At 46.8% G+C, this 17790-nt stretch overlaps 1 protein-coding gene across 5 annotated transcripts in view; it reads right to left on the bottom strand.

The window, feature by feature from the left end:
* LOC149349408 (protein FAM184A-like) overlaps nucleotides 1–12325 on the bottom strand; it is a 152474-nt gene extending 140149 nt beyond the window's left edge. For all 5 annotated transcript variants that reach the window (XM_089578311.1, XM_089578315.1, XM_089578314.1 and 2 more), the window contains exon 1: nucleotides 12013–12325. In XM_089578311.1, coding sequence (XP_089434437.1) covers nucleotides 12013–12126 — 114 coding nt within the window. In that variant the 5' untranslated portion in view covers nucleotides 12127–12325. The remainder of the gene's footprint in view (nucleotides 1–12012) is intronic.
* Between the last annotated feature and the right edge of the window lie 5465 nt (nucleotides 12326–17790).

Below are 17790 nucleotides of genomic sequence, written 5' to 3'. Positions count from 1 at the left end.
TAGCTTCACTATGATTTAAGCGGGAGCTCAGTCTGCCTGGAGGTTTTAAATACAAATCTTTATTAATTTTTAGTTCGCCGTGAATTATTTGAAATAACGTTTTTACTCTCTGCTTCTTGCACCGATCTTCCAATAATTCAAGACCGCAAGACTTTAACATCGCCGAAACTGAGTCTGTCCTTCTATATTTCGAACAAATAAAGTGCGCCGCCCGGCGTTGCGCCTTCTCTATTTTGGCCCACATTACCTTTTGATGGGGCGCCCATGCTACTAACGCATATTCTAGGGATGGTCGAATAAGAGATCTGTAGGCCAGCAGTTTAACATCTTTTGTTGCCCTCCGCAGTTTTGCTCTTAAAAAACCCAATTTCTTCTGTGCCGCAGAGCACACTCTTTCTACTTGATTATGCCATTTTAAATCATGCGAAATAGCCGCCGCGGTGGCTCAGTGGTTAAGGTGCTCGGCTGGTGACCCGAAAGACGCGGGTTCGATCCCGGCCGCGGCGGCTACAATTTCTTTGGAGGAGAAATTCTAGAGGCCCGTGTACTGTGCGATGTCAGTGCACGTTAAAGAACCCCAGGTGGTCGAAATTTCCGGAGCCCTTCACTACGGCGTCTCTCATAGCCTTAGTCGCTTTGGGACTTTCAACCCCATAAACCAAACCAAACAAAATCATGCGAAATAGAAACACCAAGATATTTGAAACAAGAAACATTAACTAGATTGTAGCCTTGAATAACGTACTGAAAAGCAAAAATATTCTTTTTTGCAGTGATATGCGTGTATGTGGTCTTATCAAAATTAATTCGCATTTCCCACTTGTCACACCAACTCCCAAACGCCTGAAGGTTTCGATTGAGCTTAATCTGATCCTCTAAACAAGATACCGGCGCAAAAATCAAGCAGTCATCTGCAAAGAGTTTTATCTTAGCAGAACTATCTAAAGCGGTTGCTACATCATTGATGTAAAGCAGAAAAAGTGCTGGTCCTAACATGGACCCCTGTGGTACTCCTGAGTATACATCTACAAAACCAGACTCGGAACCATCAACGCGAACTGCCTGCTTGCGGTTAGTTAAATAATTTTCAATCCATTTTAGAACGTCGCCATTTATACCGGCTTTGTACAGTTTAAAAAGTAATTTACGATGGGGAACCTTATCAAAGGCTTTGGCAAAATCAACGCATATAACATCCATTTGTTCACGGTTGTCCATAGCATTGGAAAAATCGTGTAATGTCTCAATGAGCTGTGTCACTGTGGAAAGACCCCGTCGGAACCCATGCTGGCATGCGCAAAGGAGGCCATTTGATTCCAGGAAGATAATTATATGCTTTGCTATGACGTGTTCCATAACCTTGCAGCAAACTGACGTAAGGGATAGGTTTGGTTTGGTTTATGGGGTTTAACGTCCCAAAGCGACTAAGGCTATGAGAGACGCCGTAGTGGAGGGCTCCGGAAATTTCGACCACCTGGGGTTCTTTAACGTGCACTGACATCGCACAGTACACGGGCCTCTAGAATTTCTCCTCCAAAGAAATTCTAGCCGCCGCGGCCGGGATCGAACCCGCGTCTTTCGGGTCAGCAGCCGAACACCATAACCGCTGAGCCACCGCGGCGGCACGTAAGGGGTACAGGACGGTAGTTATTCATTAGAGTACGATTGTCACTTTTAAATATGGGGATAACTACAGCACAACGCCAGTCCTGTGGCACGGAATGGGTGCTTAGTGACTTCTGAAAAATAATTACCAAATAAAATGATATCCACTCAGCATACCTTTTCAAAAAGCCGGTAGGTATTCCGTCTGGCCCAGAAGCCTTCTTGTCATCTAACTGTAGCAAATGCTGGAATACGCCCCTCTGAATAAAGTTGACAGCGTCCATGGAACTTTCGCTGAAAGATGTCCCATCATCTACCGGAAATGGTCGATCACTGCGCGTGAATACTGATTGAAAATATTTATTTAATCCATCAGCGATAGCACCTTTTTCTTCTACTAGAACATTTCCTACCGTCATTTGCTTTATTTTTTCCTTTCTGCGGTCTAAATAACGCCAAAATTTTTCTGGGGAAGTCTTAAGAAAATCCCTTAGAGTGCGATTAAAAAATGTTTGCTTCGAACAGAGTAGCAAAGCCTTTATTCTCTGACGAACTGCGTGTATTTCCCTAGGATCTGCTTTTCCTTTGCGCAGCCTTTTTAATTTCCGTTTCGCGTGAACAATATCCCTAGTTATCCATGGGTTACTCAGCTTCGTTTTCTTGAGTCGGGTCGGAACAAACTGATCTATGCAGACTTTAATAATAGCTTTAAAGCGCTGCCTCAACTCTTCAACTCTTTCGACTTCGGACACATTTTCAAATTCGTTGAAACACTTTTCTAAATAATCTAGAATAGACGTATCATCGGCCTTAGCATAGTTTTTTATTTAACCCGTACAGTAGGTTTTGTAGGTGGTGGTGTACAAGTAAGCACATTCAGCAAAATGATTTTGTGATCGGATATACCATCGATGACTGCCATTTCATAATCGCCTACTTTATGGAAAATAAACACCAAGTCAAGCAATGACTGCGATTGGGATGTTATACGTGTGTTTTCCTTCACTATTTGCCTTAAGTTATGAAAAAAATGTGATATCCAATAGCCGCCGCGGTGGCTGAGTGGTTATGGTACTCGGCTGCTGGCCCGAAAGACGCGGGTTCGATCCCGGCCGCGGCGGCTAGAATTTCTTTGGAGGAGAAATTCTAGAGGCCCGTGTACTGTGCGATGTCAGTGCACGTTAAAGAACCCCAGGTGGTCGAAATTTCCGGAGCCCTTCACTACGGCGTCTCTCATAGCCTTAGTCGCTTTGGGACGTTAAACCCCGTAAACCAAACCAAACCAATATCCAATAATTTTTCGGCACTAGAAATTTCTGTATTTCCAGGCGAAATAAGTCCCCAATCGATATGTGGCAAGTTAAAATCACCAGTCATTATTAGCCTGGTGTTCCTGTTTACATGTGAGCAAAGAAACGTATTTAACATATCTAGAAAATCAGGTGAAGTAGTTGGCGGCCTATAAACGACTCCTATGAGGTACGACATGCCAGAAAACATGATTTTACATCACACCGATTACGACATGTCACACATAACCGTACAGGCTGTCAGCGATGATTTAACAATAATGGCCACACCACCACCACGAGAGTCCCGATCCCACCTGAGCATTGTGTAGCCAGGTAGGATAATGCAATCGTAAGAAATAGCACTGTTGAGCCATGTTTCTGTAATGGAAACGACGTGCGGTCGCTCAGATAGCAACAGACATTCTAATTCAGTAACCTTGTTAAGAATACTGCGGGCATTGAGCGAAACGATTCTGAGCTATGCTGTATTTGAACTGCAGGAAGGCATGCCCTCCTTGTCATTGGAAGCTTCCTCTGACACTTTGCGATTGCTATGGCGGCCCTTATCACGGCGTTCTTGGCAAAGAATACGCTCGTTGCGACTGTGATCCCAGGCATATAGACGGTCATCAATCTTAAGCCTATCATGAACCAGAGACACCTTTTGCTTGTTGTCCCTTTCTACAATGGCAGATTCCCATAATTTCTTTCTAACGTCTGCAGTTTCTTTTGCATAATCATTGCTGACTTGAACAGATTTTCCCTTAAGTTTCTTGCAATTCTTTAGAATGCTGTCCTTTTCCCTGGTGTCATAGAATTTCATTATGATAGGTCTATGTTTTTCTGGCTTCTTCCTTCCAATACGGTGAATTCTTTCTATTGTGGTGACATGGACACCTAGTTCTTTTTTTTAAAGCTTATCTGCAACAGCTGCCCTGAGATCTGACTCTGTTTCGCTTGCCCCTTCCATCTCCTCTCCTTAACCCTCTCCTTTTCCAGCTGCAGCCACCGTATCCCCGCAAACTTCTTAATCTCAACAGCCCACCTAACTTTCTGCCGCCCCCTGCTACGCTTGCCTGCTCTTGTAATCCACTCCGTTACTCTTAACGACCAGCGGTTATCTTGCCTCCGCATTACATGCCCTGTCCAAGCCCATTTCTTCCTCTTGATTTTGAGTAGGATATCATAACCCGCATTTGTTCCCTCAACAATTTTGCCCGCTTCCGGTCTCTTAACGTCACACCTACCATTTTTTCTTTCCATAGCTCGCTGCGTTGCCCTTAATTTAAGCTGAACCCTTTCCGTTAGCCTCCACGTTTCTGCCCCATAGGTGAGCTCCGGTAAGATACAGCTGTTGTATACATTTCCCTGAAGGGATATTGGTAAACTGCCATTCATGATCTGAGAGAACCTGCCATATGCGCTCCATTCCATTCTTCTAGTTATTTCCCTCTCATGATCCGGATCAGCGCTCACTACCTGGCCTAGTAGACATACAGGGTCTGTTCTGAAAGTAGTAGGACTGGTTTTTTTCCCGGGCGAACGGGCGGACGAGAGGTGGTCTGCGCGTGCAGGATCGTTGAATGGGGATATTGGGAATGCTGGGGAAAATCGGCAGTCGGCTCTCGGCCGTTGATGAGAGGAGGTCGCTTTTACTGTGAACCCCTGTCGAAACGTCTCGTCACGCAGAATCGTCGAGCGTTTACTGGATCAGCGATACGCGATCAATTTTTGAGTAAATCTTGGTAAAACGGGCAAAGAGACTCACAACATGATTAAGGAGGCCTACGGTGACGCTTCCATGGGTAGATCAGGAGTTTTTTTAGTGGAACAAGCTTTTCCGAGAAGGTAAGGAAAGAGTGGAGGAAGACGAGCGCTCCAGACGCCGTTCGACCAGCAGGACCAACGAAAATGTGTAGCGAGTGAATCATTTACTTAACAGTGATCGTAGAATGAGTATCAGAATGATTGCTGATGACTTGAGCATTCCTCAAACCCAAGTTTTTGAGATCGTGACAGAAAACTTATCCATGAGGAAAGCGTGCGCGATGTTGGTGCCGGGAGTGTTGTCAGAGGAGGAAAAGGCTAACCGGTAGGATATTCTTCATCATGTGAATGAGGACCCCGATTTTTTGCCCAGCACAAGGCGGGAACGCTGCCTCAGCCCCACTACAGCCTCGACTTGGCCCCGCCAGACTTTTTTCTATTCCCGAGAATAAAATCGACGCTCTAGAGGAAACATCACGGATAGGTAGAGGTTGTTCAACAGGCCGTGACGAGGGAGCTAAACAGCATTCCGGTCCAGGCGTTCCTGGAGGCGTACGAAAACTGTAAAACTCATTGGCAGCAGCGTGTAGGCACGGAAGGGTGCTACCTTGAAAGATTGTAATCGTTTGTACTATTCTCTTGAATAAATTTTGTTTAAAAAAATGAGTCCTACTACTTTCAGAACAGACCATGTATTCCCTTACTACTTCCAGCATCTCGCTACCAAGTGCAGACTGCTGTTCCCCTGCTAGACAGTTGAATATTACTTTGGTTTTCGGCATGTTAATTTTTAGGCCCACCGTCCTGCTCTGCCTATCTAACTCATTAATTATGCTTTGCAGTTCATGTCGTGAGTGACTTAGCAAGGCAATGCCATGAGCGAATCGCAGATTACTTAGGTATTCTCCATTAACTCTTATTTCCAACTGTTCCAAAGTCAGGCTTCGGAATACCTCCTGTAAACAGGCGGTGACTAGCATTGGCGAAATCATGTCTCCCTGCCTGACACCCTTCCTTATTGTAATTTTACTGCTGACTTTATGGAGACTAAGGTAGCTGTGCAGTCGTCATAGATATCTTCCAATATTTTAACATAACACTCCTCTAGATCCTGATTCCGAAATGCCTGCATAACCGCTGAGATTTCCACTGAGTCAAATGATTTCTCGTAATCAATGAAGACTATATATAGGGGTTGGTTTTATTTTGAGCACTTCTCTATCACTTGATTGATAGTGTGAATATGGTCTATTGTGGAGTATCCTTTACAAAAGCCTGCGTGATCGTTGATTGAAGTCTAAGGTTGTCCTGACTATCAGTGATTACCTTAGTAAATACTTTGTAGGCAACGGACGGACCGTAAGGTGATCGGTCTGTAATTTTTCAAGTCCTCGACATCTCCTTTTTTTATGAATTCAGATAATGTTAGCGTTCTTCCAAGCTTCTGGTACGCTCGAGGTCAAAAGGCATTACGTATACAGGGCGGCTAGTTTTTCTATCCCAATCTACCCTTCGTCCTTCAACAAATCTGCTGTCACCTGATCCTCACCAGCTGATTTCCCCTTTTGCATTTCTCCTACGGCTTTCTTTACTTCCTCTTTCGCTCCTGGGGGATATCCCATTGATGGGCTCTACTGTCTGTGTTATTGACGTTCTGATTGCATTGGCTACTGAATAGAGTTGTGTAGAACTCTTCGGCTATTTTAACTATCGTATCCATATTGGTAATGACAGTGCCCTCCTTGTCTCTTAACACAGGGATCTGCTTTTTACCTATGCCTAGTTTCCTCTTCAAAGCTTTTAGGCTACCTCCGCTCTTTAGAGCATGATCAATTCTCTCCATATTAAAGCTCCTTATGTCCGCTACCTTGCGCTTATTTATTACCTTTGATAGCTCAGCTAGTTCTATTCTTTCTGTGGGGTTAGATGCTTTCATGCTTTGGCGTCTCTTAATCAGGTCTTTCGTCTCCTGAGTTAATTTGCCAGTATCCTGTCGAACCATCCTACCGCCTACTTCTACTGCGCACTCCGTAATGATAGCTGTCAGATTATCGTTCACTGTTTGAACATGAAGATTGTCTTCCTCAGTTAAAGCCGAATACCTGTTCTGCAGCGAAATGCTGAACTCCTCTACTTTCCGCTAACTCATTAATGGGCTACCGCTTCACTAATTTCTTCCGCTCCCTCTTCAAATCTAAGCTAATGCGAGACCTTACCATTCTGTGGTCGCTGCAACGGACCTTTAAGACCTCCACATACTCTACAATGCCATGGTGAACGCATAGTATGAAGTCTATTTTATTTTTCGTCTCACCATTGGGGCTCTTCTACGTTTAATTTCTGTTCTCTCGTTTGCGGGAGAAAGTATTCATGATCCGTAAATTATTTCTATGTGCGAACTCTACCAATAACTCTCCCCTGCTATTCGTAAACTCTATGCCGTAGTCGCCTACCGCCTGGTCTCCAGCCTGCTTCTTGCCTACAGTGAAGTTCGCGGTGCTGTACTTTGTTTTGCCGCATCCGGTTCGCGTTAGTGGAATGCCCATTACGTTCTTTCTCTGGGCCCTCCGCACAACCGACTCAACCCAGCGGGATAAGGGGGGCGCCGGATAGCGGAGGATTACGGGAAAGGTCAAATTCCCTTCAGGGACGGGATTCATTAGGTCGCATACTGTGTGCACGAGTTTGAGGCGAGGCGGACCCGCGTCACAGTGCGTGGCTTTTGTCCCATGTCTGCAGCAGCGTGCGTTGACAGCTTGAAGCGCGGTCAACAGGATATTCCCACGCTAGCTGCAGGCATGAGGAGCGACGATGCGGAACAGATGGGTTGAAGTTTCTTTCCTTGAACTTGGGTCAACCGGACGTTGGGAAAGTGAGTGTTCGCGAAGCTCGCAGCAGGAAAGCATAAGTATCCAAAATCGTGATGCTAGAAAGTGTACATATGTGTACGGTGTCGCGATGAGTTACCTTCTTTCCCCAATCATTGATTGGTGGTGTTGTCCTTTCCTAATTGCTGATTGGTGATGTTTTCCTTTCCCCAATAATTTATTTGGTGGAGGTTTGTGCAGTTACCTGATTGGTTATTCTCCCCACCGAGGGCGGGGACATAGGTTTTAAAACCAGCTGTTTCGGCAGGACCGAGGGCAGGTTCCGTCAAGTCAGTCAAGTGTAAATATGTTTTCTCCTTGCTTTTATCTTCCTTTGTCCTTTAAATTGTTATAAAAAGTTAACCTCTCCAGAAGTGTCCTCTCGCAATGTGATTGAGCAATTCTAATCTGCAAGACGTCAAGCATCCTACAACAATTATCATCAACCCAATTTCCTTCTACGAGATCAAGAGGGGACATCAACTCCTACCTTCGCATTAAAGTCGCCCATCAGTACAGTGTACTGTGATTACTTTGGCCATTGCCGATTCCACATCGTCACAGAAGCATACAATGACCTGGTCATCATGGCTTCATGTAGGCGCGTACGCCAGCACCACCTTCAGCTTTACCTCTTATTAAGCCTAATTACGATAGCTGCCACCCTCTCGTTAATACTGCAGAACTCCTCTATGTTGCCAGCTATATCCTGATTGATGAGGAATCCCACAGCTAGTTCTTGTCTGTCAGCTAATCCACGATAGCAGAGTAGGTGCCCGGCCTTCAGTGTCCTCCTAACCTCACTAAGCCCCGTGACATCCGATTAAATACCCGCTAGCTCCTTGAACAGCACTGCTAAGCTAGGCTCACTGGATAAGGTTCTAGGGTTAAATTTTGCCAGGTTCAGCTTCCAATGGCAGCCTGTCTGGGGCCAAAGATACTTAGCACGCTCCGCTGCGTCACAGGTCTGACGGCCGCCTCGATCAGTTGCTCCGCAGCCGCTGGGGACTGAGGGCAGGCGGTTAATTGGTTGTTCATAGAAGGTTGTGACCAAGTACTACACCAGGGTGGCCAAATTCTTTTCTGGTGAGGGAGTACGTTGTCGGTTCTGGTCACCGAGATCAGGCGCATCCCAGGCTTGGTTATGCAATTAAATCGACACGTGGAGTTTTTTCTTTTTAACCCGGTGGAGAATTGCGTGCCACCAGGATTCGAACCACGATCCTTTTGCACGCGAGGCGGATGCTCTACCTCTACACCATCGCTGCACTGCAGTCTAAAGTGTCTCTGCCGAATTTACTCCAGTCAAAAGAGAAATTTCCGTGTCTTTCGTTTCAATGCTGCTTGGAAGAGCTCTCCGGTGGGTTTAGCCACTGTACAGGGTCAGCCACGCACAGCGTGAACGCGGCTCCGCATGGCGCTTCAGGTCTGGCGCAGACAGCACAATGGGCTGGGCCGTCGTCTGCTTCCGAGCGCTTAATTGTCACACGATTCTTCGAAACGGCAGCTGAACATTACTCGCTCGGGCTCGAATGCAAAATGGCTAGTGAATGGCGGTCATGGCCAAACGTCGCGCTCCTTTCCTCGCCTGTGTCTCAAGAGCAGGAAGGAAACAAATAGAGAGCTCAAACCGGAGCTCCAGATACCCACGCTGGGGCGCAGTAACCAATTCATTGCGCAAGAAAGCTGTGCAAAAAAGAAAGTTTAGGAAAAATAAGACTTCAAGCCATTTATCTGCTCTCACTATACAGCATTTCGGTGCTCGATATGCAATTATGCTCGGTGCTCGGATGTACACTAAACTCATTCCGCTGAATAATTTCGGCCTTCCTACTGGCACAGGTGCATACACGCTGTTACGAGTCAACTAGCCTAAGCGAGGCGTGTTCTGTCGCTTGATTTTGTGAGAGCTGTGCAAGTGGGCAGAGGGGAAATAAAAGTGCTATTCGACCATACAATGCGATGCTACAAATCTGCATTAGCAGTAGTGGCCTCACAAGGCCGTCCAATATGAAAAGGAGCAAATGACAGTCAAGAATGCCTTTCAGATATTATACTCCGAGAGGAAAACTATGGTTACGGTGAAGGGAAAAAATGCGCGTGTCACATATAATTAAGGAGTAATTGTTACCTGGCTACTCAAACGATGTTTTTTTTTCCATATTGGAGAGACCTGTACGTTTCGCTTTTACAGCGACCACCTTCCATGTTCGAATTTCATTTCGTCGTTCCGCAACTCCGTGGCGTTCCGGAAGGTGGAGGGAGATTTTTACCGCTTGGTTCTCGCACCCCTCGAAAGTTGTCCGGAAGGTGCGCCGATAAGCCCGGCCGATCAACACCAATTCGCTAGGCGGTTGAGGCTTGATACACGTACTCTTACCACGGTTTTTTCTCCATAAGAGGACGCAGAAAAAAGCCCTAATAAACTAAGGGAACCCCTCTTACCTACGTTGTCGTGTTCCTACCTACGAATATGACTTCCTTTCTTCTCGGTCCTTTTCTCATTATTTTTTCATTTGCGCAGTAAAACTGCGGAGCTTTAAAGGTCCGTCGGAAACCCAACTGAGGCTCGACGCCTCTAATTGCTGTTCGAAAATACAGTAGATCGAATGCTCGTAACGCTTAGTTAACAGACTGGTTGACCAACACCATCTAAGGCTGTGCCATCAAATTGTAATAAGCTGACAAGAAAAGCATTCACTTCTCTCATAGACTGGGTCTCTTTGGGGCGTTAAATCCCATACGCTAAACTAAACAATCACCCGAAACTTCGTGGAACAAAATTAGGCGAGTAAGAGCTATAAAAGCTACACCAGGGTGAAAACTGGTGCTCTGTGCGCCACAGATAGCAAGGCAATCATCAACAAATCTGTTAATTCCTGCGCAGCCCGTGCCCTTCAGCATTCCAGAAAGGGCTCTGTCGCTAAACTGCTTTGGACGGGGAAATAACCAAGCCAATATACACTCCCACCTTTCGCAGGTAAGCTCCACAGTCTACAGATGAAGTTGAATGAAGACCTGTGGTAGCGGAGACGCTAAAAGATCCTGCTTGTCGCACAATTTGCCGCCATTATTGTCACTATTTTCTCTTTCAATTAAACAAGTTCTCGCACTGAGCGCTAACCACCGCGCGAATGAGCCACGACGACGACGGCGGTCGCGTCGTCCGCGGAGCCCGAAGACGGAAATAGCCGGCATAGCAGACGAGCATCCAGTGCTGCAAGGACGCGCGTCTCCAAGCAACGTGGAGCAGGAGAGGTGCGTTTCGTAGCCGTGGGGCGACCACTCGCAGCCGCCACAGCTGGCGACGCTATCAACGCGGCGCAAGGAGGCCTCAAAACCAGCGCTGACATCAGGCGCTTTGGAGTGATTGGCGTTCGTCAGGCTGGGCAAATATGCACTGACGCTGTTCACGTATTCATTTATCCATGGCAAGAGCACACCGAAGCACAAGAAAAAAATGGCGGCGCACGCGGCGCCTGCGATATAGCGGGCAAGGCCGACCGCTCATCTTTCCAAAGTTCGTTTCCCAGAAACACTGGATATGAGCAGCAACACCATAACCATCCGGATTCTTCGAACAGAACGCTCACGATGCTTCTTCTTGTACTGGAAATCATGCTTTGAAGTGGAGAGCCAAACGCCCCTAACGCGATTTCTTTGTATCGGTTCCGCAATTCAAGCGAAAAAGATCGGTTCAATTATCAAAAACTAGACAGCCCAAATTTCACTGCCATGAGCCCATTGCTCAATTCTTAACGCGTCTTTAAAAACGTTACTACGTTTTCCCTTATAATCATCGTTACCTGCTCTAAAATATCTTGTTCAAATAGAGTACAGGTAACATCTTTGAACATTTCTTTTTCCCATCATCTTCACACATGTTCTTTATTCTCCACGTACCAGCTCATTGTTAGCGGGGTACAGAAAGGTCCATGTTTCCATCCCGCATTACCTAGCGATTTTTACTTACAGGATTTCTCCCTACCGCCACCAAACGGCAATGCGCCGCAACACTGTAGAGGCCGCATTTGGTGCCTCTACGACACGTCTAATGCATGCTATGAGCTATGTCACAAGGATACGCTGATAATTGAATGTATCCGGATATACTGATCGTGCCAGCTGCGGTCGCTGCGCCCGGCGTGTAGTATCGCATCAAGAAAATCATTCGAACAGATCGCTGACATTACGAATTTGTCTAGCGCGTGTTTTCTTGAAGACGAACGGCTGTTGGCGCCCACGACTTCGAGTACATAGGTAACATAATTTTGCGACTTCTAGCTCAGACGCTACTCTGCGAGCATGCGCACGTGATGTGACACGAGATGGACTGTGCCACATAGCATTCTGCCGAGTCTTGACTGATGCGCACTACTCGTTAGCAGCACATACATCAATGCAAGAACGTTTTTAGGACAGGTCGTTAGATGCCAACTGTATGCATACAGAAATCCAAGGAACTGCTGCGTGCACCTTACCTTCGTCAGCTGTGCTATCTTCCTCGCCATCTTGGCGAACAATTCGGGTGACATGCAGTCCGCGGGCATCTTCATGTCGACATGCGGCCCCCTCGGGCACTTACGGCCGGCCATGGGAAGGAGCGCCCGCGCCGCGGGCCATGTCTGCGCGTCGATCCCCGCCGGTTGGACGCAAGCGGAGAAGCGCTTCCGTCGTCAGAGCTCCGGGAATGTTTCGGGCCGTTTTACGTTTTGGGGTGCGGCGCAGCTGAGGCATTCCCAGATTAGCTGGGAACGCCCGCCATACAGGCGCACGCCGGCCGAAGCGCAGCACTTCGCTTTTTCGCCGTCAGATGGCGCCAGAAAACAGCAAAGCGATGCATTCTATTTTAAGTGAGCCGACGGAGCCCAACCGTTGATCTGTCGCGTGTTGAAAACTGGATCGGGGGCGCTGCGGTGTAAGTGGCCAGGTGCGGTCGCGCGCTATCGGCGAGTTCAACATAGCTTTGGACCACTGACAAGGATCGTGCGTGTACATGGGTGAACAATGTGCACCAGTGTACACGCAGGCAACCAATATATAGGCGGTGATTTAAGCCATGACCCACTAGGCTGAAAATGCCCTACCATAGCCTATTCTTCAAACCAGGACGAAGTCAATTGTAGCTGCCCTTTGGTTAATAATAATGAGTATTTTCCTCCGGTGCAAGGAAACAAGCAGCCGCAAAAAAAAAAAAGCTGCTTCTAAGAGCGGCTTGATAGGGTGACTGCTCCCATATCTGACGACATTTGGTACCACGAGACAAGAAAGGAAACATACAGAGTTAATTAATGAAAGGAATTTTAATTAAAGCGCAAAAATCTCTCCTTCAGCGCCACTTGTGGAGGATAAAGTCCCTCACACGAGGAAAGATTTTGGCCTTGAATGGCCGGCATTAAAATGACCATCTTGATTACTGCAGACCTAACACGATGTTGAAAAGAACAGAAAGCTGGGCTCGTGTTGTTGTGAGTGTAAACGTCGCCGTCTTTTCGCGCTGTTAAAAAACGATGTTGACCTGGTTGGCTCACACGTTCACACAGAGTTTCTGTAGCGGCAGAAAAGAGACGCAAGCAACTTACGTGACTTAAGCGCTCAGATACTTTATTTGCAAACATACCATGTAGCATAACAGAAAGACGCAGCGCACAGAGCCATAAAGATAAAAAAAGACTGAGACACTCATGATGCGACGAAAACAAGAAAAATGGCTGAGGCTTAACTTGGTTAAGCCTCGAGAATGCGAAGCATCATCGTGTCGCGTAATTTGGAGGCGCACAACCACAGCGACGGCGCGAGGTGGGCCCCCGTTTCTCCACTGTCGTGACGTCATCGTGTCACGTGGTGTGACGTCATGTATCACGTGATTTGGAGGCGCACAACCACAGCGACGGCGCGAGGTGGGCCCCCGTTTCTCCACTGCCGTGACGTCATCGTGTCACGTGGTGTGACGTCATGTATCACGTGATTTGGAGGCGCACAACCACAGCGACGGCGCGAGGTGGGCCCCCGTTTCTCCACTCCCGTGACGTCATCGTGTCACGTGGTGTGGCATGGCATCATCGTGTCACGTGGTGTGACGTCATGTATCACGTGATTTGGAGGCGCATGACCACGGTGAAGGGCTGAAGTGGTAGCTAAAGTAGTATGCTTCGCATAAAACTAGCGAGAACGTTTCTGCAGGCTAGTGGGTGAATACTGAAAGGAGTTTACAGCGCGTACAGACAAACACAGGAATGAACGAATTCACAGAACAGCGCTCTGTTCTGTCACTTCGTTTCATCCTGTGTCTGTCTTTCTGCGCTGTAAACCCGTTTCAAGAAACTGTCATTCATTCTCACGAGGGAAAACACGATACTCGTGCAATCACAGCTTTGTACTTTAGGCTGCTTCACGCTTGCCGAGCAGTAACATGGAAGGTATTCTTCAGCCATAGCGCTAAAGGGTGTATTCTCGAAATATCGCAGTAAAAAAAAATGGTCCCACAGTTACTGTGGTGTAATGCGCAAACCAGAGACAGCTGGTGCACAACTGGAGTGGACGACAGTCGAAAACATCTGCTGCAGCGTAGAGCTGCGTTAATGCCGTGAGTTTGCAGCGGGTCCGCACTCGACCATACACACATAGCTGCAGCTGTCACGAAAAAGTTTGTGAAACGGCTTCGTGGCTTTCGGAAACTCTGCAACGCCTCCTGTGCGAAGGCAGCCCACCCTCAGCTTGAGCGGCGCTCACGCCGCATCACCTTGTTAAAGCTTCTGTCTGTCACCGCTAGAGATGTAAAATTTAAAGAAATTTTTAATGGCATGAAAAAAACATTCTTTTCAGGGTTTTTTTCATGAAAAATTGGAAATTTTGCAAAACGTGTCAAAAACAGATTTATTTGCAACAGCACAAAGATCAATAATAATGCTCCGAAGTTCAGTCGAATACGCAGTTATAGATGACATATTGTGAAACGAATTTGTTCTATTGCACCGAGAAGATAAATAATGATTTGCACTTCAGGCGAATATGGAGATCTAAATATCATATTTGTGGAACGAACTTCTTGTTCTATTGCACCGAGAAAGGGAACATGAAAACTGATCTATAAGTCACTCCATATCGGACTCATACTCACTGTCGCTGGATGCAGCACTACGCGCAGCAGCATGGATTGAAGTTGTGTCCACAGCTAGGTTCGACTGCACATACACGAGCTTTCGTACGCGTTCCCCTGAAAGGCTGTTGCGAATCCTTGTTCGCACGTTTCCGAAACGTGACCAGTTTCGTTCGCAGCTGGCGGTTGATTGTGGCATCTGCAGCAGTCGGCAAGCCAGTGAGTTAGCGGCTGGTTGGTGCAAAGGCTTTGCCACCAGGAAGATGGGGCCACGTGCTTCGCTGAGTTCCAGACCCCTGTCCTGGATCAAATTCCTGCGGATGTCCTGTACTCTGCTACGTTGGAAATCAAGAAGCTAGGCTTGTATTTGGCTAAAACCGCTTACGTGCACAGCAGCCTATGTTATTTATGCTGTGTGTGTCGCGCTGTAAAATTTGCAGCCATTTTGTTATACTTCAGCCGTGAGTTGAAGTATTAGTGTGTTTTTAAGTCAAGCCTGGATCTTACATGTGACCTGGCCTTCAACCCGCTTACTCGCAGCACGAACATTTTAAAAGCACTACCTGGCACCGGCGATGACGACTGCTCTCCAATCGTTCAACGATGCACACTGTAATGGTTATCAAAGGAAAAACAAAAACCTAAACTGAAAGCAAGCAATCATAAGACCTTGAAATTGCATTGTGAAATTTTCGATGTTTGTTTCCATTTTTTCTCGTCTGAAAAAAACGAAAAAAAAAACGTTTTTTTTCCAAAATTGCAAACTTTTTTTCAGGCCTTCACATCTCTAGTCTCCGCAGGTTTTCCCACTGTGGTGAGAAGTTACGCTGCCGTCTGGCCCGCCTGCCAGCACGCGCTGGCGTCAGCTGCATGCTTCATCCGAAGGTGTGGGCATGCGCAAGAAGAGCTGGTTGGATCGCTAGCTGGCTATCTTAGTTTCCCGGTATCGTCCCGTCCGCGTCACGCGGATCCCGCAGCGTGGTCGTGGGGTTCGCCCTCGATTACGTGACCCCTCCGTGCTTGCTGGCCGTCATTCGCGCCTCCTCCCGAGCGGCGCAGGCCGACTGCCGACCATCGGTCGTTTAGTGGCTCGTGGTCGGCAGCCGACTACATTCGCAAAACAAGCTCGGCAACTGATCGGGCCGTGCGCATATGCCAGGCTGCCAGGCTCCAGGCTAAGGTCGGGCCAGCCTTCAGCCCTGACGTAAAGCCAGTCGTTCCTCAAAAATCCTGGCATATGCAGATGGCCCGATCTGGAGCCTACATGCAGCGCCGAGCTACATTTAACCAGGGTGTCGAACCGGAACCGAACCCGAACCCTAAACCGGAACCGAACCCGAATTTTCGCCCGGAACCGGAACCGAACCGAACCCATAATTTTTTCGCCATCTTGGAACTGAATCCGAACCGGAACGATTCAAAGGAACCGTTCCGAACCGGTTCGGTACCCGGTTCAGCCCCATTTTTTTTTTTTTTGCATCTCGGCATACTTCTTGTTTCCGGACAAAATGAGATGATCTGGCGCATAGATTTAACCACCCGTTGCTGTCTGCGCTGGGAAGTGCGATAATGGTACCCATTATATGCGACAGCAAACTTGCAGGAAGTCTGGGGCCTGGGAAGATGCCTAATTGACGCTTTTGTAATGTACTACCGCCAATTCTTTGTACTTCAGGTTTATGTGAAATCTTGAGCTATTATTCCTCCCCTTTTACATATTTGCGTAAATCTTTAATCAAATTGTTAGCACTGCTCTAACTCAATGAAGGACTATAGACACCAAATTTTTGCTTGCGTGCACATCTTTCAAACGATGCGTTAGACATTGGTGCACACGGAGCACCGCGTGGTATTTCACCAACACATAATAAATAATTTATATTTGAATTTCTTCATGACCCTATTTCGGTTTCACCAACATAACGATGGCTGTGACGTGTAGAGGAAATTAGGTCGCGTGAGGTGCAATAAAATGGCAATACAACTGCTGATACGTCGTTCGTTGTGATTATAGGTCTTGAAGCCAGCTGATTTAAGTGCTAGAGTGAGTCAAAACAACGCATCAGTGTTTGTATTAGTTTTCCCTTGCCTCACGTGACCTAATGTTGATTTATTTATTTATTTCAGAATACTGCAGGCCACTGCTTGGCCCAAGCAGGAGTGAACTTACATTGTTACATAACCAAAAGAATAAAGTTATTCAATATTAGCAGCACACGAATACCAAAAGAATAAAACCAAAAGAATAAACTTATACAATGTTAGCAGCGCACGGATACCAAAAGAATAAAACCAAGAGAATAAACTTATACAATATTAGCAGCACACGGATACAAAACATGCATATAAGCAATATTAGCAGGTAAGTAGACGATTTAACGCATCAGAAAAATTTTCCGAGGAAAAAACAGATTCCGGTACCGAATTCCAATCTTGCACTGTTCTAGGGAAAAAACTGTATTTAAAACTCTGAGTTTTGGTGAAAAGGGAAGTTTCATTTCATTTCATTTATTGATCCCTTAAAGGCCCGAAGGCTTTACATAAGGGGGGGCATATTGGTTTCCAACGGCGATGATGGGAACATGCATAACAATAAAAAGAACAAACATACAAACAAACATAAAAGGGGTTGCAGTCATATCAGGGTTTCCCAGCAGGTGATACATCATTTAATAAAGATATGTCAAGCAATACTCGCTAGAAAGAGCGCAGAAGTGATCAAGGTTTATGTGAGGTGGATTTTTATTTTCTCGCGGAATGTTTTGTGATCAGTGCATGCAGCGATGTCGTTAGGCAGTGAATTCCATAGTGCTATTGCGTTGGGGAAAAATGAGTTGTTGTAAGCTGACGTGTGGCCACTGATGCGTGCTATCGGGTTACCGTGACTAAGCCGGGAGGACGTTCGTAGTGGGGCGGTTAATCGAGCGTGCCGTGATCTTGTGTTATGATAAAATGTATGAAGTAAGCATAGGCGGGAAACGACGCGGCGTGATTCCAGTGTTGAGAGACGGAGGGACTGCTTGAGGGCGGTGACACTGGCTTCTCTTGAGTAACATGAAGTGATGAACCGAGCTGCACGATTTTGGATTGATTCCAATTCGATGGTGAGATACGATTGCCATGGGTGCCAGATGGATGATGCATACTCTAATTTTGGCCG

Source organism: Amblyomma mixtum, chromosome 3 (assembly GCF_055824585.1).
Source record: "Amblyomma mixtum isolate Tamu chromosome 3, ASM5582458v1, whole genome shotgun sequence".
Lineage (NCBI taxonomy): Eukaryota > Metazoa > Arthropoda > Arachnida > Ixodida > Ixodidae > Amblyomma > Amblyomma mixtum.
The sequence above is the reverse complement of the archived record's forward strand: the minus strand, read 5'-3'. Positions and strand labels throughout refer to the sequence as shown.